Source organism: Phlebotomus papatasi, chromosome 3, assembly GCF_024763615.1.
Source record: "Phlebotomus papatasi isolate M1 chromosome 3, Ppap_2.1, whole genome shotgun sequence".
In the NCBI taxonomy this organism is placed as follows: Eukaryota; Metazoa; Arthropoda; class Insecta; order Diptera; family Psychodidae; genus Phlebotomus; species Phlebotomus papatasi.
Genome location: NC_077224.1, coordinates 23,154,627 through 23,179,132, shown reverse-complemented (window position 1 = coordinate 23,179,132; position 24,506 = coordinate 23,154,627). Strand labels below are relative to the sequence as shown.

The following is a 24,506-nucleotide window of genomic DNA, read 5'->3' as shown; positions in this document are numbered from 1 at the left end:
GAGGTTATGTCACTGCACCCCCCACCACGTATCAGCTTTCCCCTGAGGTACGATGAACAAAAAGAGTCGGCCATTTTTGCCCAAGATCCAGCCATATAACATTGCGTGTGATAGAGCTGGACAGATACTGTTGTTGGAGTATTTTTGACTCCCTTCTACCCCGGATGGGAGATTATGAAAAATTGCCCGCGAGAGTGTGTTGCATGCGAAGGAGTGTCAAAAGACGAGTGCAAGTGTGAGAAGCATACAATAGAGTGGCGAGATTTTTCTTTTCCCGATCCCAGAGAGTATATAGTAAACGAGTTTGGGGATTGCAAGTCCCTCTTTCATCCAATTTTTCCACACGTGTTTCGTGCATAAGTGCTATAGGTGATAGTTGAGGTTCTAAGTGATCGATTAAAGGTTGAATTTGTGACAATTTTGACGTGTTGGGTGGTGAAATTGGTTGATTTTGGGATTGTTGTAAAAAAGTTTGTCGTTTGTGTTTATTTGAAATGGCTGCCACGAGTGTGGTTGTTCTTGATAGGGGAAATAATACCACTTGCACCATTAATTTACATGGTAAGTGACAATTAGGTCTCGGTAGATGGTGGAAATATTGCTCTTTGGCTGGATTGAAAAGGGTACTGTGTGAAAATTAGGCGATGACAAGGCCATTTTCAATTGGAAAAGTTCATATGAAAAAAAGCGCGTGGATACACACACACTACCGATTCAAATACATCTTCTACACTAATATAATTCAGCCGCCATAGTGTATGAGTGTGTGTTGAAAAACAATATGACAGAAATTAGGGGGCAGCACTCAGGGGGTGTATTTTATAGAGGGCGTCTCAGTTTCCACTCAGACCTTTTTCCCTCGCTTTTTTGTTCCCGGAAATTGTTCTATAGGACACCTGCAATCAATCCCGGAAAAACTATATTCGCTTTCCTCTTAACACTCTCTCGCGAGTTCCATTGTATGGTACGTTTTCTCCTAATGATGATGACGAAAATTAACGATAGAGCGAGAGAAACAGCATGTTTTTGTTGGTGTTAAGCCAAGAAAAAAAAGCAGAGAGGCTAAATAATAGAGAATAAACCATATAATAACATTTTCGAGCTTTTAGGAAAAAAAACGCAAGAGAGAAGGGAAGTGTTGAAAAAAAAACATGAACAAAAAACGGGTACATATTCCAGCGCGCGTTTTGTAGTATGCTATCTTTTATTGCATGTCGTTCTCCGAGCTCCAAACACTCTCAAAAGGTGCTTTTCCGGGCATTTCTGGAGCCCGCCCAGAACTGTCTTTGACCAATGTTGCTTACTTTCCAAACGCTCAATTTTTGCAGAGAGAAAATAACGAGTTTTTTTTTGGTATTTCTCATTCAGCAAACTCTCACTAATTGTTTGTTTTTGTCGAAGACGAACTTTGCAAATTTCTAATGAGATTTCAGTTTCTGAAAATTAAAAATATAGGTGTGATTATGAAGGAATTACACCTAAAATATGTCTGCAAATGAAAGTTTTGCGATAGGTTTTTGGTAGAGAAAAGGGAGAAAAAGGAAAAAAAAAAGTTCCTAGATGGGTGGAGAAGTGGTGAAATGGACAAAATGAGTGCTCTAACTATCAAGAATTTATTTTTTTCAGGTGCAACTGTCGTGTCTTGGAGAGTCAACAATCAAGAACAATTATTTGTGAGGTAAGTTCAGCTTTAACTTTTAGCCTCAGCTTTTCAGCTTTAGCTTTTAACCTCACAAAAATATCATCCCGCTAAAAATCCAATTCAATCTCAACAGTACGATATAAACAGACAAGATTGGATTCGGATTTTGGGACAATCCAATCTCAATCTAATGCGACGATGTAAATGGCATCATTGATGATTTAATTGTCTCTGTAAACAAGTGCACAACTGGTAAAGTTTGCACAAGATGAAGATTTCCAGTGGAAACTGGGAATTACTCTCCATTTTTTACAATAAAAAATTGCACGCCACCTACATTCTTGTAGAAAACCAACGTCCCATTCATCCCCTTTCAGGTGTCCCAAACATCCCCGCGGGTAGTTTCGGTATTTAAAACCTTTAAGTAAAAAACAAGAGCGTAAAATCTCTGAAACTTTTATAAAAATATGTTACCAGATTATACTGCTAGCTAATGAGATAAAAAATTTTGATTATATATCGCTGATATAAAATACAAAGAGCAAAACTGAGAAATCAAAAAGTACAATTTTTATCAATTTTTAGGAAAGTGTTCATAGAATTAAAACAATAAAACTGAGGATATCCATTTTTTTAGTCAAGATACATCTTAATATTGCCTACGATACAGTAATGGTTAAATCCCATTTATTTCAAAAATTAATTGAAAAAATCGCCTTGTCCCACACTACCCCTGTCCCAAACATCCCCGGTCTCCCCTATCAATGTAGCCCCACAGTTAAAGATAGCCCCACCTCCCCCTAACTAAGTTTTTTTGCAATTTTAATGCACTTAGAAACAGAATTTAATAAATTTTCCAAATATGTATATATATATTTTATTTTATTTTTTATCATTTTGATTGCTTGCACAATTTTGTTTGAAGTAAAGGGGCACAAAATAGATTTATGACTCATTTTTTTTTTGTGAAACAAGGAACTCAAGCAAGTTGATCCCTTGCCATTCTAATTTGAGGAAAATTTACGCATCATTTAGATTTTTTAGAATAAAAAGAAGCTAACTCTGAATACAGTAGAGTCTCGTTATAGCCCATATTTGGTTTCAGATTTGACACTTGGGTCGCACTATAGTCCATGTAATTTTTTAAAATTATCAACGGCTTTTACTATTGAAATTGCTCGACGGCTTCCACTTTCTTTGCGATTGTGGTACTTGTCCTTGCTCTCTTCATTATGGATCACAATTATCACAACTGCTTAATAAAGTTTGCCAAAAATATTAAAATAATTATGCTTGTTGCGTACAAAAAACATAACCTAACATAAAATCAGTGTTTTGAAATCAACGGTCGATAAATTGTGGACTATAGAGCGATGGCCTATAGCGAGACTCTACTGTAAGTGAATCTCAAAGTGCACTGTAAGCGGCGATCGGCAAAATTGTGCCGATGTGGAGCTAAAAATAGACAGATCGGTATTGTTTTGCTAAGATATCAAGAAATCGGCACAATTTGACCAAAGAATGACCGATCGGCGTGTTTATTAGCAAAAGTCGGCAGATCGTATCGGTAGTATTTGGTACATTTCGTAGTATCGGTAGATTTAAATTAAGTAGGGGAGACTGGGGCAATATTTGTCAAAACGGATATTTGATTTTTTTACAAGCTCCCAGAGAATCTAATTGATATCTATTGAGCGTATTCTTATAGAAAAATTACTGCTCTACAACTTTGCCGAAGCTCACTTTTCTCTATCTCGAAAGGAAATGCGCTTTCCGAGCCATTTTCCAAAAGATGATTTTGTGGAAATTCTCAAAAGTGCTGGGGCAAAATTTGTCAGGCAAGGGGCATTTTTTGTAATTTTCTTTCCCTTTGTTAGGAGCTCTGGTGAATGAAATAAATATTCTATTGACATATTTTGGTAGGAATGTTTGTTCCTCTACAATTTGTTGCAAATTACTTGCCTGTAAATAAACGAAAAATATGATTTTCAAGTAATTTTCCAAGAGCTGTTTCTCGCAAGAAAATTCTCTTCGGCCGCTCAAAAAATGCAGAAAAGGCGAATTGGGCGAGTTGAATGAACGAAGTTTGCCGACTAAATGTCACTTGTGGCGAAACAAAAAGAAGAAGAAGAATATGGCCAAGATGAAGGTTGTGTTTACCTTTTACAGAATTTTCAGATTTTAGAGCTTAGTAGTGAATAATTGGCATTCTGTGTTTATTATCTTCCTCGTGATATCCTACTGTCTTGAATCCCGAAACTTGACTTGATTTAAACCTCTTCGAAAAATAATGTTGGAATTATAAGTGAATAAATTTGTTACAACAAATACTTAAATAGTGTCGCAGAGTTATTTTGGTCACTTTTTTCATTTTTTTCAACGTTTTAAGCTCCTTCAATGAGATTATTGGCTTCTTGCTCGTAGGCAATATTATTAAAAATGTTACTAACGTCAAGTGGTCCTAATAATAGGATGAAGGAAATACGAATCAAAAGATAAATATTCTTTGAGCCAGTTTATTTCAGGATAGGTACTAACTAGTTGTAACTTTGTATTTCCTATGTTTTCTTTGGCAGACGTCCCCTCTTTTTCGGCCTCTCTTTTGCAGCCTCCTTCTCAGTTTTTTGTTTTTTAGCAGATTTCTGCTCAGCTGCAAGTTGCGACATCATATCGGGATCTGTTAAAATCTCACTACATCTCTTCTTGCGTCCGGGACGGGATGTAGATCGTGGTTCTGCTTTTGGCAAAGGCCTTATGGATTCAAGAAGGTCGTCAAAATTTTTCTTTTCACTTTCCGGTGCAGATCTTGTATCAACTGGTTCCTCCTTTATATTTGAAGCTTGAGGAGAATTGCAAACTGCAGGTATTTGAGGGATGTCAGTTACCATGGATGGCTTGAATGCATCGTCATTAAAAATTAAAGGATTGAAGGGCCATATGCCAGTGGCTTTGAAACCAGAAATGTTGTTGGCTCTTGTCACTGCAGCGTCCATGGCTAGAGAAACTACTCCTGGAAGATCATATATAGACAAAGATCGTCCAGGATGTGCATTCATCCAAGAATCCATGTGAGCAGCCATTGCTCTCTTGAACGGGCCATACACTGAGCGGTCTAGTGGTTGGAGTTTGTGGCTAGAATGTGGAGGAATTGACAACACATTGATTCCATTGTCAACGCAAAACTTCAGTCCTGCGATAGACAAATGGGATTGATGGTTATCTAAAACCAGAAGCACTGGGTTTGTCATGGAAGCACCGGAATGCATTTTGAAGTGTTGCAAAAATTGAAGGAAATGGTCAGCGTTCATCCAGCCTGATGGGTTGGCTGCCCCAATACTCCCAGGCGGTGCACCATTGATAAAGTGCTCATGGTATTTTACACGCGGGAAAATAAAAAATGGTGGAATGGAGTTTCCTGCAGCGTTGACCGCAAGTGCCACTGTGATCAGTGTGCCCCTTTCACTCGAGGTTATACGTCCAATTTGCTTAACGCCTCGACGGCAAATTATTTTTCCAGGATCCTGCACAGTGGTTACTCCCGTTTCATCCATGTTATATATGTGGGAGGCATCGAAGGAGTGTCTGGCATATAGTGAACGGAGCTGGGTGAAAAACTTATTTACATTTGTCTTGTTAAATCCCATCGCCCTTTGCAAGCTTGTTGCTTCCGGCTTTCTCAAAGACAAATTCGGATGGCGTTTACGAAAATTGTAAAACCAGTCAATCCCTGCAATCTTCTTCCGATCCCAAGATGATGGTGTATAAATCTTCAGTTGATGGGCAAAATCGAAGGCCAATTTTCTTACATTATTTATAGTTAAGCCGAAGTAGCTGTCCGAACAATCCAACAAATATTTTTCCAAAGCAGCTTCCTGTGCTTCATTGAACACACTTGATCGACCTGGCTTCACAGTTTTTAGGAGTTTAGTATTCTCCAATTCTCCTCCTCTTACTTTCCAATAGAGTCGCAATGTTTCGCGGTTGATTCCTTGGGATTTGGCAGCCGATCTCACCGATACACCATCCTTCACCGCATTCAAAGCCAACAAGAGCTTCTCAGGGTCAAGCACGTTGTTTCTTCTCTGATACTCTCGGACCATGATACTCTTGAAAGGTTGATTAATGGTTATAATTATATTAATATAACTACAAGCTAAATATCCAAATATTGATGTTCTCACTTAAGCTGGAATAGATCAATCTGGAACTCCCTGACGTCGAGGAACTAGGAAAAGCGATAAAACTGCTCTGAATCTTTTGATAAACAAAAACAAATAACAAGCGGCGAGTTTTTGACAATGACGTTTTTCTTCGCCGTGCAAAACATCGGAAATCTTCGTTTTTTGCCAAATTTTGCCCCATGCCTTTTGACAAATTTTACCCCGAGTGCTCTTTTCTAATACAAATATTTTTAGGAAGAAAACTTTTTAGAAAAAGCTTAAACTGATACCATATTCATGTTGAGCGGGTTCAAATTATCATAAAAATACACACCAATGAAAAAAATTTGGAAAGCAAATCAATGAAAATTGATATCTCCTGAAGGCCAAATATTTTAAAAAGAGGCCTCAAAATTTCAATATTTTTTATTTTCTATATTTCTTACTTGAATTCTTTAAAACATTGGACGTTTAAAGGACTTCATGCAGGCTATCTGTGGTAAAAAATCTAATTTTTTATTTCTTTTCTCTTCAAAGTTATAGAATATTAAAATTTTTGATTTGGCAAATTTTGCCCCAGTCTCCCCTATATAGAGTTCGTTTAAATTATATCGATTTGTAAATCACTCGAAAGATCCCACAAAATAATTTTAAGAGTAATAAAATTAATTATCTGACAAAAATTACTTATCGGTTCATAACCGGTTTATTACCGATTCACAACCGATCTGAACCTTAGGTCCTAAGTAACTATCTCTAACCGTTTGGTCTCTAGAGCTGGCAACAGCCGGACGGACATACGGACAGTCGGGCAAACAGCGTGACGACATTTGTCAAAAATTGTGTGAAACGCAAAGATTTGTTGAGAAAAGTGGTCTTCGGGGAGGGGAATGTGGAAATTTGGGGGGGGGGGGGGGTTGTGAAAAAATTGATTGATTATATATCGGTACTGCTGTCTAAGTGGAGTTAGAGCAGTAATAAAAGACATAAACTGCCAGTATACTAATCTTTGTAATGAATAGAAACTCGTTATTTTCCGTTTTACCATTCATGCAGAAAATTTCAATTTTCTGTAATTTTTTTTTATAAAAATAAAAATTGAAATTTTAAGTGTGTTTTCGGTCAAGGAAATTGTTTCAAGAAAATTGTACACGGTGATGACCTTTGTTCTTTCTTCTCCGTTATTCTCTCATACGACGTTTCGGAGGCAGATTTCCTCCTTCCTCAGGTCTACAAATACATTTTTAACAAATTTTGGACAATTTTTGAAAAATATTTTTACAAACAATAATAACAATCTCAAAAACACTTACACGGAAAATTCGGGAAAAAATGTCACAGTTGTGGTAACGAAAGATTGTGACATTTTTCCCCGAATTTTCCGTGTAAGTGTTTTTGAGATTGTTATTATTGTTTGTAAAAATATTTTTCAAAAATTGTCCAAAATTTGTTAAAAATGCATTTGTAGACCTGAGGAAGGAGGAAATCTGCCTTCGAAACGTCGTATGAGAGAATAACGGAGAAGAAAGAACAAAGGTCATCACCGTGTACAATTTTCTTAAAAATTGAAAATTTATTTGTCTTTCACACACAAAATTGTTCAACAATATTTCCACTGAGAAAACCCTCTTTAAAAGAATTTGTCAATAAAATTGCATTGTTGAAATTACAAGGAAAAAGGAGTAAAATTTCTTGTGCAATTTGGGTATTTTACTGCTCGAACTCAAAAAGAGAACAGGGTAAAGTGGTACAAATTGGACAGTGGTACAGTTGAACAGTGGTACAATTTGAACAGGGCCTTTTTGCTTGATAAAGGAGAATAGTCAAATCCGGTCCCGGAATCGCCACGAACGGGGGACCTATGTCATTGGATAGACATTAGTATAGGTAACAACTTTTGTTCTGGGATCAATGTTCTAAACCATGGAGGAACAGTTCTAGAGCATAAAAACTATTTTTTAGAATGATGAAAAATGATCAAAAGTATATGGGCGCTGGTTCATCTTCATACAAAGATTAGAGTAGACGCATTTTGAAGATATTGATATAAGGTTGAGAAAAATGCCAGGACCCAGGACGATAAATGCTGGGAGTCCTTGTAAAAAAGGCCTTTATCCTTCCGAAAAATTGTTGTTTTGACTACGAATTATACAAGAACCGCTAAAATGATATTGATGAAATTCGGTATAGGGTCAGTGTATGTTTTAAACTTTTTATTTATGCATACCACCCCCTCCCTCCACCCTCCGTTCTGGTAGCACTCATACAAAATGGGGGCACTTTACCTTATAACTCCTTTCTAAGAGGATGTAGAAAGCTAATATTCAACAAGGGAACAAAGCTTATGGCAGACACTTAAACCATGCATGTTAATCCCCTCCTCCACCACCCCTTCTAGTAATCCTATACAAAATGAGAACATTTTGACCTCTTTTCTGAGAAGAAGTAGTTTGTTTGTAAAAGAATGAAAAAAATGAATAACTAATAACGTTAACAATAATTTTCTAGATTTTATATGCATTTATAGACATCTAGTCGAATTACAGCTTTCTGCCTCCTCTTAGAAAGGAGTTATAAGGTAAAATAGTCTTATTTTGTATGGGGGCTACCAGAAGGGGTGATGGACGAAGAGTTTGGGTAGTATGGTTAAAAAGTCTTCTTTAACCCTTGTTACCATGCTCTATTTCAACTTTCTATCTTTTCTCAGAAAGGAGTTATAAGGTGAAATGCCCTAATTTGGTACGAGGGCTAGCAGAAAGGGGGACAGAGGAGGGAGATATTATACATGGTTTAAAAGTCTTCCCTAAGCTTTGTTCTCTTGTCGAATTTCAGCTTTCTACCTCCTCTTAGAAAGGAGTTATAAGGTAAAGTGCCCCCATTTTGTATAGGGGCTATCAGAATGGAGGGTGGGGGGAGGAGGTGGTATGCATGGATAAAAACTTTAAGTCATACAGTGACCCTATACCGAATTTCATCAAGATCACTTTAGCCGTTCTTGCGTAATTCGTTGTCAAAACAGCGATTTTTCGAAAGGATAAATGCATTTTTACAAGGACTCCCAGCGTTTATGGTCCTGCGTCCCGGCAATTTTTCAATCTTATATCAGTACCTACAAAATGCGCTTACTCTCGTTTGTGGCGATTCCGGGACCAGCGCCCATATAGTTTTGACCATTCTCCTTTAGTACTTCATTTTTTTTTTGGTTCCTTGTGCTTAAAAACAAATTTTGTACTGTATTTATCAAGAAAAAAGCCATGTCCAACTTGTACCGGCGATTTGTCCAACTTGTAACACTAATTCCAAATTATATCACTTTACCCTATATAATCGTATTTTTTTCAACTTATCAGCGTTCTGAAGCTTAAACGGCCAGAGATCTCGACTTACAGTCTTCAATGACCCCCAACAAAAAAAAAAAAAAACAATACATCTAGACGTTTTTTCCCTCCCTATCTCCCCTCTAACTCCTAAAAAACCATGTTTTTTTGTTTTTTTTTTCTCAAAATTAGTCCAAGTTTTTTCAATGATTTTCGGATATATTTTAGAGGTAGTCCAGGCGAACATTTCGCCCAAACATACTTATGACCAGAAAATTCGCCATTTTGAGTTATTGAAGGTCAAATGTGAAACACTTTGAAGGGCTCATTTTTCAACCGATTTGGTTAAATTTGCATTTTTTGGAAAGGTATTGAAATTTTGAACCCGGCTGTATCGGTCTTCATCGGTAATGAACCGGTTAGGGGAATGTAGGCATTTTTCGCACACAGTGAACCTTCAAACGATGCGAATTTTCTCTTTGTTCTCAAAGACCTAGTTTACCATTTCTCATCTAGTTTCATGAGGTTAATATATTTATCTTATGGCTAAGAAATGATGAACTAGCTCTTGACAACCAAAGAGAAAATTCGCATCGTTTGAAGGTTGACTGTGTACGAACAACCATGTCTACTTTCCCCTAAGTACCGATTTTGAATAATTTTTTTCGGAAAATTTTTTTACTTGACCTTAAGTTTGTTCCCGAGCTAAAGGTCAAACGGTCAGAGATATCGACTTCCGGTCTTCGATCACTCCCAATAAAAAAACTATCTCTATACGTTTTTCCCCTATTCCCCTCCCCACCCCTAAAAACATGTTTTTTTTTCGGTTTTTCTCAAAACTGAATCAACTTGATCTCTAGTATAGATCAGTACGCACCAAAAATTTATGCGAAAAACTAATTCACGGTGAGCTTTTTTTCTGAAGAATGTTTTCCAAGGACAAAGAATCTTCTGACAGTTATTTTCCTGACCAGGGTTGTATCCGTTGTATCTTACAAGTAGAAAGTGAAATAAGAATCTCACCTAATATAGGCAAAGAATAGAGAAATCTGTAAATGTGGGAAATTTTTAGAATTTCTGCAAGTCCTCAAAACCAACCTTTAAAAAAAACAAAAACTCACCAGTTCTCGAGGGATTCATTAAGAATTGAAGCTTGTAAGAAGTGAGGCATCATCTGGTTATCTGAAGCTATCTGCCCTCGGCAAAATTCTTCAGGAAATTCTTCTTGGTCCAGCCATTTTCACAGACGCTGTTCCACCATCAAAATGTGTTGCATGATACTAAAAAAAAAAAGCGACTGAGAACAGGGGGATGAGTGGGTGGAAAATGTGTGGGGTTGAAGCACTTTTTCATCAGCTTCATCATCAGGCAATGAGTGCAAAAAAGCTCGGAGAGGAGAAAGCACACAAATTCCCTGGATCGATATGGGGGAGAATTATAACAAGAGCACATACAAAACTTTTAGGGAATAATAATTGTAGGGATTATTTTGCGGTGCACGTTATGGAGTTTTCTTTTTACTCTAGAAAACCCTTGTGGGTGAAGCTTTTGGCTTTAAAACATGACTTAAGAAATTGCAATGTATAAGTATAATATGTTAGTTGACAGATTTACTCGTTTGGAGAGCTGTCAATTTAAATTTGAAAATATTAAGAGTTAGGGGAGACCGGGGAGGAGGTTTGGGACACTTTTCTATGTTTTGACTTTCAGACAGTATTCCAAAAAATCGCGATAGCGTATCGTAATTATATGCGGTCTATAGGATACTTATGGGTATTGACTTTATAAAAAGTACTCGATAGAACTTGGAAAACAACCGAGTTTTTTTTTTTGGAGAAGGTAAAACATTTAACTTGACGCTTTGTCCCAAACCTCCCCGATGTGGGGCAGTATGGGACGCAAAAGGGGATGTTTGGGACGCGTTTTTTCTTGCAGAATTTGCATTATTGGAGCACGTTAATTAATTTTACGTACTAGATTAAAAATATTTCTAATAGAAATAAAAATGTTTTATCTTTTTTTTCATACTTAGAAATTAATATCAATCTAATTTGTACAGTAGAGTCATTTATTGTCAATCAGTTATTTAAAGTATTATTTTATTATTTTCCATCTATCTTTCTTTGCTTTTTTTTTATTCTAAGTATTGCAATCATGATCATCAAATTCCTCACACGAGTAGATTTTCTTGCAACTCAACAAAACTGAGAAATCACAAAATACAATTTTTATTAATTTTTAAGAAAGTGTTCATAGAATTAAAACAGTAAAACTGAGGATATCCATTCTTTTAGTCAAGATACATCTTAATATTGTTTACGATTGAGTAGTGATTAAATCCCATTTATTTAAAAAATTAATGAAAAAAATCGCCTTGTCCCACACTACCCCTGTCCCAAATCTCCCCGGTCTCCCCTAATTAAAATTTTTCAATTACGAAGAATTCAACTTTAAACTCTGAGGACGATTGGATTACCCGTGACACATAGAGGAAATAATTTTTCTTATTAGACATTTCATTGATTTTGTTCATCGATTTCATTTTTATTGTTGATTTTCGGTCAATAAAAAGTGTCTCGTCCTTAAAGGGTTAACGAGGTTCGAGAAAATTCCAGAGGAATCCGGGATTTCATCGGTTTTGCGAAATTGAAAACAAAAACTTTCGATAGTTTTTTTATTTATTCACATTCACAAACACAAAATTTTAGTGTTTAGGAAACACTGAAGAAGCATCCATATGCCAAGGAAAGCGCTTTTGGGCGGTCTAAAATGAATTGAACAAATTCAAAATTAAAATTAATTGTGAGATTTCTAATTACACAACTAACACATTTAAAATTGATTTTTGTAGAAGTTATAAAAAAGAAGTTCCGCGAAAATTTTAGAAACAATTACCAGTGATAAGCCCAGATAAGTTTGAGCTTATCACTGGTCATTTTCTATTTTAAATATTTTGAGTACAGAGCGCAAACGATAAAAAAAGTTCACTAAAATCAGTTAATAAACATTAGAGATGGAGAGTCCGCTCCATTTGGATATAGTAAGGGTCGGGGTACAGTAGGTTGGAGTAGAGACGAATGAGACCCTTCGTTAGAAAGATCTCGATCTCAGATACAATATATACTAAAATTTCATTGAAATCGCATCAAAATCAATGAAAATATGGTCCGGTCAAGATATTTTCGTTTATAGCTCAGGTCAGGGAACATCGAGGGAGGAGTGCGATCCACCATTGGAAAGGTCTCGACCTCAGCTACAACATACTAAAATTTAAAGAAAAAGCATGGTCTAGTTTTCAATATATTCTAGGTCAATTAATCGAAAATCGATTTTTCGATTAATCGGATCTTCGATTAAATCGAATGAAGTTAGCGTGTCATAATGGTTGTAGTACTGTAGGGTGAAAGGAACACATACTGACACTATAAAAACTCGTATCAGGACCTATTGATACCTTACGCCCTCGACGCCCTCGACACACTTACGATTTAAGCCGAGAGACGACTTAGTGGAAAATTATGGAAATGTAGTTTAATCATTACAGTAGAGCCCCGCTATAGGCCATCGCTCTATAGTCCACAATTTATCGACCGTTGATTTCAAAACACTGATTTTAAGTTAGGTTATGTTTTTTAGTACGCGACATGCTATGTTGTTATTATTATTTTAATATTTTTGGCAAACTTTATTGAGTAGTTGTGATAATTGTGATCCATAATGAAGAGAGCGAGGACAAGTACCACAATCGCAAAGAAAGTGGACGCCGTCAAACAATTTCAATACTAAAATTCGTTGATAATTTTAAAAAATGAAATGGACTAGTGCGACCTAAGTGTCAAATCTGGAACCAAATATGGACTATAGCGAGACTACTGTATTGAGAAAACAAAATTTGGGATTGTTCCAAAATGGTGGAAGAGGATGCGGGAGGATGGATCAGACAATACTTTTAGCCACCCATCGATATTTCATCTTCACTGAACAGTGCTTGTCGATATCTGTTTCCGTTCTCTCGCCAGAAGAATTTGTAATTTGTATTACGTAGAATCGACCGGACGGACTGCCATGACAATCGGTTTTTGGCAAGTTAAAATGTATTTATACAAAGTTTAAGCGCGAGATGACGAGGTTGCCTTTCATCTCGGATCATAGAAGTTTAGATTGTAAAGAATCTCAGCTAAAAACTGTAGTTATTATAAGGTTTGCTTTAATGTTCTGACATTGACAGATAAGTCATTTTCATATTCGAAATCTTGAAGTATCACTAAATTTTTTTTTTAATTCTCCCTGAAGTATTCAAAATAAGGAGATTGATTCTTGGATTTGTAAATTAATTTTTTTTGTAAATTGAGAGTATAACAGATTGGAGTTGTCAATTTTAAATTCGTACTTACAATTAGATATACTCATACTTAAGAGGATTTTTTGCACTCGGAAAGCATTTTAGTGACCACATCAGTCTCGCACGCTGTGCAAATATTCAAACCAATTCATCTCTGTTCTGTTGTGCGCTTTATTTGAAAACAGTAGCGCCTACTTTTTGTGTCAAATCCCATTTCCGACGAGCACTTCTTGCTTCTGTTTCTCCAACTCTTCTCATCATTGATGTTTGTGCCGCTTCCAGTGTTTTCCCTCAACCAACTTGTTCATCTAATTCTCCCAATCTTTCTCTGTATTCTCCATCCCAAATTCTCTCTCTTTAGCTTCTGCCGCATCTTGGGACTTTTTTCACTGGTTACTTCCATGTATATAACATCTAACTCTTGCCCATATCCCAGAGACACTGTCTCGAGAATGATGGGGATGTTTCATTGCAAAAAAGTCAGTGATTTTCTCTTCAGAACGAATGTCTCTTTTTCTTGAGCTACTCAATTGTCTCTGCAGAAATTCACTGTAATTTCTTGAGCTTTTCTTTACGGGGTGGGATAGCAAAAAAGCGCGGGAAAAAGCCACGCAAAGTGGAGGACAAAAGATTCACGATGCGATCCACTTTAATCCAAAACTTCTTTTATACTTTCACATCCTCATCATTCACACTGAACTCATTCGTTCTTTGCGTATTGAAAGACTCTACCAAGTAACAGCCTGTTTTTGCATAATCCACGTCAAAGGGAATATTCTTTTCATTCTTAAATAAGCAAAATTCTTCTTACCACAAATTGATGATTGTACCAAAAGACGATACAGAAAACAATTCGAGACCCATTTTACCATTTTCAACCACAGTATTAAAAAAAAAAAAACAAGATGAAACTTGGTCCCGGAAGTGCAAAAGATTGAGCTGATGATCGATGTTTGGAGAATTGTATATATTCAGCGGTGATGGAACGAACTCTTGAGACATTGATTGAGGCTTTTTAGAACCAAAGAGAGTCAAGTTCCTCTTCCAGAAAAGTTTCACTGCTCGAACTCCATAGAGAAAACAGACACGCTGTTTCTCGGTCCAAATGTCGTCGGGTCTAGAGGTCCAACGGTAAGAGATACCGATTTGGGAGCTTTGGAGTGCCCCCCCATAAGTCGACTCAAGGATCGTTAACATGTCCCTCATTTTCCCCACCCCTTCCCTTCCCCTCCAAAAGAATATTTTTTGGGGTTGCTCTAAAACGTGTCGTGCGATTTTTTTTCTCCATTTTTGGATATGATTTAGAGATTATCCAGGTTGACATTTCATTCTTATACGAAAAAACAGTACACTCTCTCTCATCGGGTATATGGGGCAAAATGTCATCCAAATTATCGAGAGATTCGGACGTTAAATTCATTGTAAATTCCACAAAAAGCGCTCAATTATAAAGAATCACGATAAAACAAGGAGGAACTACAGCGAATTTGAGCAGATTTTCTTCAAAATCAAGCGTGAAAATTGTCAACATTTTTCGCCCGATTGAAAAAGAGCCGATTGCGCGAGAGTCTACTGTACCATTGAATCATTCCTAATACGGGTTTTCAAGGTCAAAGGTTAAAAAGGCTGCAGAAAGCGTATTTGTCATCTGAATGGTGTCCCTGTTCTTATCCGATGACTAATTATTATTTTAAATTCAGTTCTATTACTTTTGAGGTATATTTTTATTTTGGGCAATGTTTTGAGTGATTACTAAATCGGTCTAAATCGGTTGTGAACCGGTTGTGAATCGGTTACGAATCGATCATTAATTCTCGACCGAAAATCAATTCTTGCTCTTAAAACTATTTTAGAGGATTTTTTCAGTTATTTATGAATCGGTTTAAATCTGTAGATAACCGGTAAACAGTAAATCATGCGAAAGTACTTTTGTGGTATAGCATCTAAGTCACAAGTTCGAGCACCTTGCAAACCCTGGAACTCTGTACGACATCTTTTTAAACTAGAGATAGAGTTGGAAAGGTGATAAGAGAAGGATTGCTCAATGGTAGGATTTGTGCCAAGAGATTTACGAAAATGTGTCAGAAATCCCTTCATAATTCGATATTTTTGGAACAGAGGAAATTTCGAAAAGAATCAAATTCCAAATGTTTTATGACCATGTCTCATATAAGATTTATTAAGATTAGTTACTTTTTGAACTGCGAGAATGGCAAAAAGAGATAACAATTGTTTTATATTGCCTCTCTTCTCGTATTTCCCCCCTACGTACAAAGTTGGCAGCAATACAATTGCTCGAAAACTGACCGAATCACAGTTGACAAGCATGGAAAGTTGCTGAATTGCCTGTACACTCAATCCCGCTATTATGCACATTTGCGCAAATGGCATTACGTATCGAGAAAATTTGCATACCCGCAGGGGCTTTCTTTTGAATAAATCTACCGTAGAACGAATTTCGCGCGGAGTAAAAGTAGTTCAAATAAAAAGATTCACCTGTTTAATAGAAATGCATTAACAAACAATACTTTTTGACCACAGTTTTTCAATAAATAGTTAGAATATTTGAAAAATTTACCTTAATAAAACAAATTAAAGTTTTACTTTGAAAAAGCAGCAAAATGTTTTCAAATTTCCCGCGTCGCAACATCCCGTCTGACACAGGGTAAGGGGGCCCAGCGTTGAGCCATTAATTAGCACCCATCTTTAGGCACTTTTTTAGCCCTCATCGGCAAGATCTAAGTAGTAGGTCCGAATAAAGGACTAGATTTTGCCACGTACATCAATCGCAGACGAATAAAACTGTCAAATACGCACCTCCTGATTTCACTTCCGAATGTTATACAAACTGCAGAAGCTACAAGGATAACGATATGTTTTATTTAACTGATATTAACGATTTAACACTTTAGAAAAGGAAAAATCATTTTTTACTTTTCCCTACACTAAACACAGTGTCGCATATTTAAATAAAATCATTCAAATCACGTCAAATCACTAAGAATCTTTGAATAAATTTGAAACAAATAAAATGTTTTGGAAAATATTCTATCTTGTCACTGACAGTTGAGCAACACGACCGGCAACATAATTTTTGCAGTTCCAATGCTCACCTCTAAGAGCGCAAAACAGTGTCCTTTACATATATTTGGTAAGGGGTATTTTGTATGGGACCTTCTTAAAAGTAAGGTATGAACGATAAGGGTTAATTCAGGCTATAATCCACGCTTACCTAGTCAGACGTGATAGTATACATTCAGGCGTATTTCAAAAATGATTTCATAAATTGACTCCTAATGTTAGGCAAACTTGTATAATTTTATGTGCATAATTCCGTCAGGTGCCTAATCCTGAAGTACTTAATGCCGGGACTGAGAGTGTAATACTATTCAGAAAACAATTAATACGATCAGTGATATACTGCACTAGAGAGAGTGTAGTCTTTCTAACACACGTGATTTTGCATTTGAAATTTTGCATACTATACACCTCTCTTTCCGTCTTTTCTAGTATTAATCTTATACACTGATAAAAATAAAAGGATCAAATTGATCCTTTTGCAAAGTATGGATCAAATTAACATGTTCTATTATGATAAACGTGCATTCAGAGTTTGAAATTTGATCCATTCTTTGCAAAAGAATCAAATTGAATTAAATTTGGATCAATTTCATCCTTTTATTTTTACCAGTGTATGTGACACCACGCAATTCCAGCAATTTTCCATGCGTGCCAACTGTGATTCGGTCAGTTTTCGAGCGATTGTATTGCTGCCAACTTTGTACAGTGGGAAAATACGAGAGAGACAGAGGCAAGATAAAAACAATTGCTATCTTATTTTGCCATTCTTGCAGTTTAGAAAGTATTAATCTTAATATTAATCTTATAAGTGATATATGGTCATTAGATTAATCTTATATGTGACACCACGGTAATAATTATTGATTTTAGAAGAGATTTATCAATTATATTTGATCACATCGATGTTAAGTTTGCTTGACTTTTAAACTAACATTTTGTTGGGGGATCAACGAAAAAGTAATTAATCACAGTGTTTTATTTTAATTCTTAAAGTTTTTTTAATGCTAGATTATTTAAATTACTTTTTAACCTTCTGTCCAAAATTAAAAGTTTTTTTTTCTTCGGATAACCTACTTTTTGGGTGGAATTCATTGGGGAAAGGAATTCGAACTTCAGAAATTCATGGAAGAAATTGTTATTATGATGAATTTCATCAATAGCTCTGACGAACTTGCAAGAAATAGAAGAAGATGATTTGGTATATCTGTTGAGCTTCAAGAAAGAAAGTAATTCAATCTCATTTTTCCATCCATAGCAAATGCTCATCAGAGAATTCAAAATAATGATGAATGCGTGATTTTTTCTACTGATTTTTTTTTAAGATCCAGGGAGATTGTGTTAGTGTTTAGAAAAAAAGAACTGGTTTCTTCTCAAATTATTCTTGAGATTATGAAGAGTAGATGTATTTTCCTAAGCCATTTATGAGTTTGATTATTACACAATGTTCGTGTATTAAATCAGAATGTTATTATCATCTTCAAATAGTCTCTTTTGAATATTTTTTATAAATTATTTTACGATTTCTTTGATCTGATTTGCTTAGCTAATCAGTTTTGAAGGTGGTCGTCTGTTTTTGACATTCTTAATTTTTGGATAGTCCTTTTTGTTATATTATGTAACCTGGGCATCAACCAATAAATTATTATTATATTGGATGAGTTCATATATTCTGTCAGTAGAAGAGGTCGAAAGTTTGGAGTGGTATATCTCAGCTCCTGATGAACATAATTGGATGGGTGAACTATTGTTGGAAAGCTTGGCTCATTAGCTTTTAGAATCTGGTATACTTAATCTGCTATGGGTAAACCATGGTCATCCAGAACCATTTATGTCGAAGAAAACATTTTTTGCAACGTCTTTTTTGGCCATCTACTGCTAGGACCAGGAGTGACCCACTTTTCTCGCACATGGACTGTTCGTTAGAGGAACTCAAATGGTACAATTTGTGGAATAAATTTTTTTTTGGACATCTTACTTTTTTTTATTCATCGACTTTTGCAAGAATTTTGAAGTGTTAAACGCAAGGAAAAAATTACAGAAATCCTAAAAGAGTGGTTTCTGGAGGAGAAGGATAGACGTTGGGGTGAAATTGAAGTGACATTTGGATTCCTTGGATCAACTTATGGGGGAGTACTTAGAACATTCCAAGTCGATATCTTCATTAGTTTGCCCAGAAAATGAGATAGAAGGATTTCTGTCATTTTTTTCTATGCGTGTAAAATGTTAAAATTCTTGCAAAAGTCGATGAATAAAAAAAAGGAAGATGTCCAAAAAAAAAGTTTCTTCCACAAATTATACCTTTTGAGTTCCTCTAACAAATAGTCCTTGAGCGAGAATTGTGGATCACTCCTGGTCCCAGCAGTAGATGGCCAAAAATGACGCTGCAAAAAGTGTCTTCTTCGACATAAATGGTTCTGGATGACCATGGTTTACTCATAGCAGACTACATATACCAGATTCTAAAAGCTAATGAGCCAAGCTTTCCAACAATAGTTCACCCATCCAATTATGTTCATCAGGAGCTGAGATATACCACTCCAAACTTTCAACCTCTTCTACTGACAGAATATATGAACTCATCCAATATTATTAATTATTCTTATTGTTTATTAAATCAATTTATTTTCCAAATGTAGTTCTTTTATCGTAGAACATACTTCAGTATAAAAAAGTCTTAGAGTTAAGGCCTCTATACATTAGAAGCAATTTTCGTCAAACATTGCTGTTTGACAGAATTTTGACGTTTCTACCTACAGAACTACAGATAATTTCCTTCAAAAAGCAATTTTTGACGAAAAGTGCTGCCAATGTGTAGAGATCATTACGCATTAGTCTCTTGTTTATTTATGAAATTTTCTGTAGATATTTTTAAGTACAGTAGACTCTCACTAATTTGGCTCTTTTACATTTAAAAAGTTTGTTGACATTTTTCAAATTTGATAAAGATTATCAAATGAAGCAAGTATGCTCAAATTTTCCATGATTTGTCTTATTTTTCATGTGATTTTGCATTATTAAGTATGTAAACTCAATATGTGTATGCAGATGAATAAACAATCGTTGTATTTCAAAAAATGTGTCGCCCGAATTTCTCTCTAATTCGGATGACATTTTAGTCCCAAATTTCCGAATTAGAGAGAGTCTACTGTAGCCTCGTACTTAAAATGATTTCAGATTATTTCAAACATTTCCAGTAATAAATGACTCAATTTGGTCTGGGTTTGCTCTAGTTTATCTTAAGGTTTCTTTGTCTTTTTTTTTGTGTCATTCTAGCAAATTGGCGGTTTTTGATGGCAAGAAAGCAATTAGAGGAGGAATTCCATTTGTATTTCGTAAGTTCTCTTCTATGTTTTACATTTCTTTTTTGTATGCTTTTTTTACATTCCAATACAAACGGAATAAATGCACAAAAACTATGTATGGAACCGAAGATGTTGCTCAGGAAGGAGCGTAGAGAAGTGTTCAGTGATTTGGAAAAAGAAAGATTCAATGAAGCATAATCTTGATGACTATATTCAAATGATGTTCCTTAATGACCATGACTGATTTATTTGGTGGTGATTGTAGCACAATTTGGACAGTGGACTTTTGGGCCACAGCACGGATTTGCCAGGATTACACGATGGGCCCTCGAGAGGGCACCAGAGAGATTGCCAACGGGTGATGTTGAGGCAGTTTTTAGTTTGATGGACAACGAATTTACGCGTTCAATGTGGAACTATCCGTGAGTTACTGGAAGCCCAAACCATAAACAATCTGTTAAGTAAGAGAATGATAGGCTTAATGTGTTAAAAAATTATTTTTTTTATTCTTCATTGATACATTTGTCATGCTCCTTGAGGACCAAAACGTTTTACCATTAATGAATGGATACAGTCTATCCACTAATAAAAATTCGAAGTCTCAGTCGAAGTGTTAGTCTTCATCTTTGTTGTGAGAAAAAACACAAAGCAACGACGTTTATTCTTTCTGTCCCTTTATTTAATCACTCCGTAATCACTGAGTAACTTTTGCGAGCTTTTTAGTTCATAAACGTTGGAACATTAAAATTATAGTGTTGCCAGATTCACTATCCGAGACATAATAATTCTTAATGTGCGATCGATGAATATGAGTCAAGTTTGAGAATTTTCTTCCACCCACAAAAACGGCCTTCTTCATTCCAAAAGGTTTTTATACAAATTTAAACCCTAATAACCCCTCTACATTCTGTGATAGTAGTTTTCCAAAAAAGTGATATCAATTGTTCAAAATTGTACGAAATATTACACATAAAAATTACAGTTTTGCACTTGTTTTTAATTTTTGCTTCCTGAAACTAGGAAAAAGGATTAGACACCCAATTTTTTCAGGAGAGGTGGGATTTAAGAGTAGGTACTAAAATAAATGGTCATAGGTGAGATTCATAAAGGAATACGGAAGAAATATGAAGTGTTTTATGGTAGCGTATGTGCGAACGATCAAAACCTTCCCCTATGTCTTTTTAATCTTCTTTAAAACTTTTATTCTAATTCTAATCGTACAAAGAAAATCAAAAAATAATCTTGTATTTGTATTATATTTTCGAGACGTTGAAAAAAAAATAAAACAAAAAATACATCAGGATAACCCGGATAATGAAGCGGACATCTGTCATTTTGTTTCCCAATCATCCGAATAACAAAGCAGGCACTGTTACCACTTTTCCCGATCACGATCTTACTTAACAGACTCTAAATTATATTTTTCAATAAATCAACCTTGTGATATTGACCAGTTGTCATTTTTTGGACATTTGTATTTAAAATACACCTAGATTTCGGATTACCTATCGGCTTATTTTGCGCGAAAAAGAACTCCATTTTCACATTGGCGTCTACAATCCCAGCAAGGACCTTACGTTCTCCTTCAACATGCTCTTGCACACATATTTGAAGGTTCCGGATGTGCGTAGATGCCAAATTACCGGCCTCCATGGATGTACTTTTATTGACAAGACACGCGAAAACGCCATCTATCAGGAAGGTCGTGATGTAGTGACCATTAATGAATGGACAGATCGCATTTATCAGCATACCCCTCAGGAGCATATTATCACAAATGTGGTGTCTGGGAGGAAAATGCGTGTGCAAAAATACAATTTTCCGGACACGGTAATCTGGAATCCGTGGATGGAAAAAGCTCGTGAAACTCCAGACTTTGGTGATGATGAGTATCCCAATATGCTGTGTGTGGAGTCAGGACATGTTTCCAGTCCGGTGATTCTTTTGCCTGGGACGGCATTTGAAGCCAGTCAGGTGTTGCAGGTAATAAAGCTGTTACAAAAGTATCCGCTAGGGTTTTAAAATCTCGGGCACTAGGACCAATGCGAAAAAACGTCACTTTGACATCTATTTTTCTCCATCTTTTTTTTTTCTCTGTAATAGGTGAGTTTCGTGAATGGTGTCTCGGGAAAGCGACGCAGCAAAAAGCAACAAAATACCAGCAACGTCGATTTCAGGTAATCTTCTCCGGCATCAACAAAAATTTCTTCAACCGAAATCCTCTCATATTCTTGGCAATTTTCTCAGCAATCCTCACCTTCCACCCAGATTTTCACCTCTTTTACCTCGTTTCTAAACTCGAGAGGATTTCCCGTACGTCGCTTTGACAGATAATATCCAACGCAAAATGTCAATTTGACAGCGCGAGAGTTTTTTGTGCATTTCAACATACGTTTTTGTACCCCTTTTACGTCTGTTTTATTTTTGGATATAATTTGTGAATTGGATTTTTTTTCTATAAAATGTATATATAGAAATATTTTTAGGGAGTAATTTTTAAAATGAAAGAATGGCTTAAAAGTGAACTTTTTTTTTAAGATTCTGTGGTACATTATTTATTAAGTTTTTGGATATTCTTTTGTTTCACTCACTTTTTACGATTTATATTCAAATTTACACTTTTTTTGGGTAGCTCTTAATTTTTACTTTGTTGTAAATATTTTAGAAGGATTTTCGATAATCTTTCACTTACTATAAAATAATGAAATGAAAAAAAAAACATTTTTAACGAAAATATATTCTCTCTAGTGAGAAAAAATATTGAAAAAGCATCATTCTTTTATTTGACCTAGGCCTGTAAGATATTTTGAAATAATGATATTTTTACTATTTCTAACCTCAATGGGATATATTTTAAGGAAAAACTACAAGGTAATTTTTATTACACTGATATTTAACTTTGTGAAAGGCAAAAGAAGATCAGATTGAATGGAAATTCACTTAAGGTACTTCGTGGTAAACTCTCAACATTGCGAAATTTTCTAATATAACCTTTTCGTCTAAGGATTTTTCTCCATGATATTTGAGGTTAGATTTAGTAAAACATTCTATTCAATAATTTCTTGGGCAAACAAAAGAATGAGGGCGAGTAAATAAAAAAAAAAAACAAAACTTACTTAAATGTAACCATAGTAAAAGAAATAATGGTTAAAAAGCATTAATTAAAAAAAAATATTGAAAATTGTCTGTCCAATGTATACGATTAGTGAGTTAAAAAAAATGAAATCAATTAATACAACTGGGAGCTAAATAATGAGAAAAATAAATGTCTAGAAGATTGAGAGAGATATAAAGATGAAATTTATAAGAGGCTGTAAATGCAGAAAAATGTTGACAACACAAATATTTTTTTTTCTTTTTAAAAATGATCGTCATTCCAAAGATGTTTGTTTAAGAGAGATTCAATGCTCTATTTTTTTCTTGTTCCCCACATGTTTTTAATGTCTATGATTGAATTTAATTTTTTTTCAATATTTTCTTTCTATTATGATTCTGGGTTTAAAAAGTTTACAAAACATTGTCATTTTTTGTCTTTTTGTATAATGTTTTTAGTTAATTCTCAACACTGCAAAGTTTATATTTTACTTTGTAATATTATTTGTTTCTCAGTTAATTACACTTTTTTTTTAAAATATATAGACTTGATTTTCTCCACAATTTTCAGTGGATTTGTGTAGGAAATAATTATGCAAGAGAAAATTATGAAAGAACACGCAGAATTTTTCTCAATATCTAAAAGTAGCAATAAATTTTTGATCTAAGAAGCGCCAATTCATAATAAACTGTACTTCATTATATAGAGATGATGGTGCAATAATAAAATTGATGAAAATTTCATTTTTGTTTTTTTTTATGAAATTCCCACTTCGGAGGGCAAATTTGTGAAACTTTTACTTGCACCCGTGAGCTCTTTAGTAGCCAAGAGAATTTGACTCGTACACCCCGCAGATCCTTGAGTACATTCAACGAGTACTATGTTATACACTCAGCTCTTCGCGTTATCCGGCACTTCGATATTCGGGTGACAGCTGCCAAACGTGGCGGTTGTCAAAACGTTTTTTTTTAATAAAACATCAGTTTTTTTTTCAGTGTAAAATTCAAAATTGGACGAGTTTGACACGGATCGATCTCTTTCTGTTACAGGTCTTAATCTTTACCAGTGTGATCGTGGCTCTAGTCGTGTTAGTGGGGTTGCGATGTACCTGTGTATCTCGGGGCATTTCTACTACCGTTTTATCGTCAGAACATCTTGATCGTCTTGAATTCTTGGTTTTATCATTGAATATGTGTAATCGTGCCCTTGCGGTGGCCTATAATCCTCCTCCGGTCGGCTCGATTGAGTCGCTGTATCACCCCCTTGATTATCTTGTTGACTCTGTTCACTTTGTGATTGCAGGGGATTTTAACATTAATCATTTATCATCTACATTGATTTGCAAAAAGTTTCAGTTTTTAACGATTTGCAGCAGTTTTAGTAAAAGATAGTGATATCCTTAATTGCCAGACACGATCCAAATAAATATTTATCCACAATACACGAATTAGTTTTTTTTTAACTAATTAGTGATATGGATTTCAGTAAAGAAATGATTAAAACAGAGAATGCAATCACAATGTGCACATAGAATGAAAGATATACTTTCACAATCAGTTTGAGTGCAG

At 35.3% G+C, this 24,506-nt stretch overlaps 1 protein-coding gene across 1 annotated transcript; it reads left to right on the top strand.

Moving 5' to 3' along the window:
• Window positions 1-170: 170 nt before the first annotated feature.
• On the top strand, window positions 171-23,681 carry LOC129808283 (uncharacterized). The gene is made up of 7 exons (XM_055858124.1): window positions 171-561; window positions 1,627-1,678; window positions 19,816-19,874; window positions 20,110-20,266; window positions 21,338-21,827; window positions 21,948-22,021; window positions 22,092-23,681. The coding sequence occupies exons 1-7, from the start codon at window positions 495-497 to the stop codon at window positions 22,138-22,140; spliced, it is 948 nt and encodes a 315-aa protein (XP_055714099.1). The 5' UTR covers window positions 171-494; the 3' UTR covers window positions 22,141-23,681.
• Window positions 23,682-24,506: the final 825 nt, after the last annotated feature.

What these genes read in the sequence shown, in the direction of transcription:
- LOC129808283 (XM_055858124.1), top strand. Translation starts at nt 495, where the DNA reads ATGGCTGCCACGAGTGTGGTTGTTCTTGATAGGGGAAATAATACCACT. An exon ending in CGTTCAATGTGGAACTATCC is followed by an intron (nt 20,267 to 21,337) that starts GTGAGTTACTGG and finishes AAATACACCTAG; the next exon opens with ATTTCGGATTACCTATCGGC. An exon ending in AAGCCAGTCAGGTGTTGCAG is followed by an intron (nt 21,828 to 21,947) that starts GTAATAAAGCTG and finishes TCTCTGTAATAG; the next exon opens with GTGAGTTTCGTGAATGGTGT.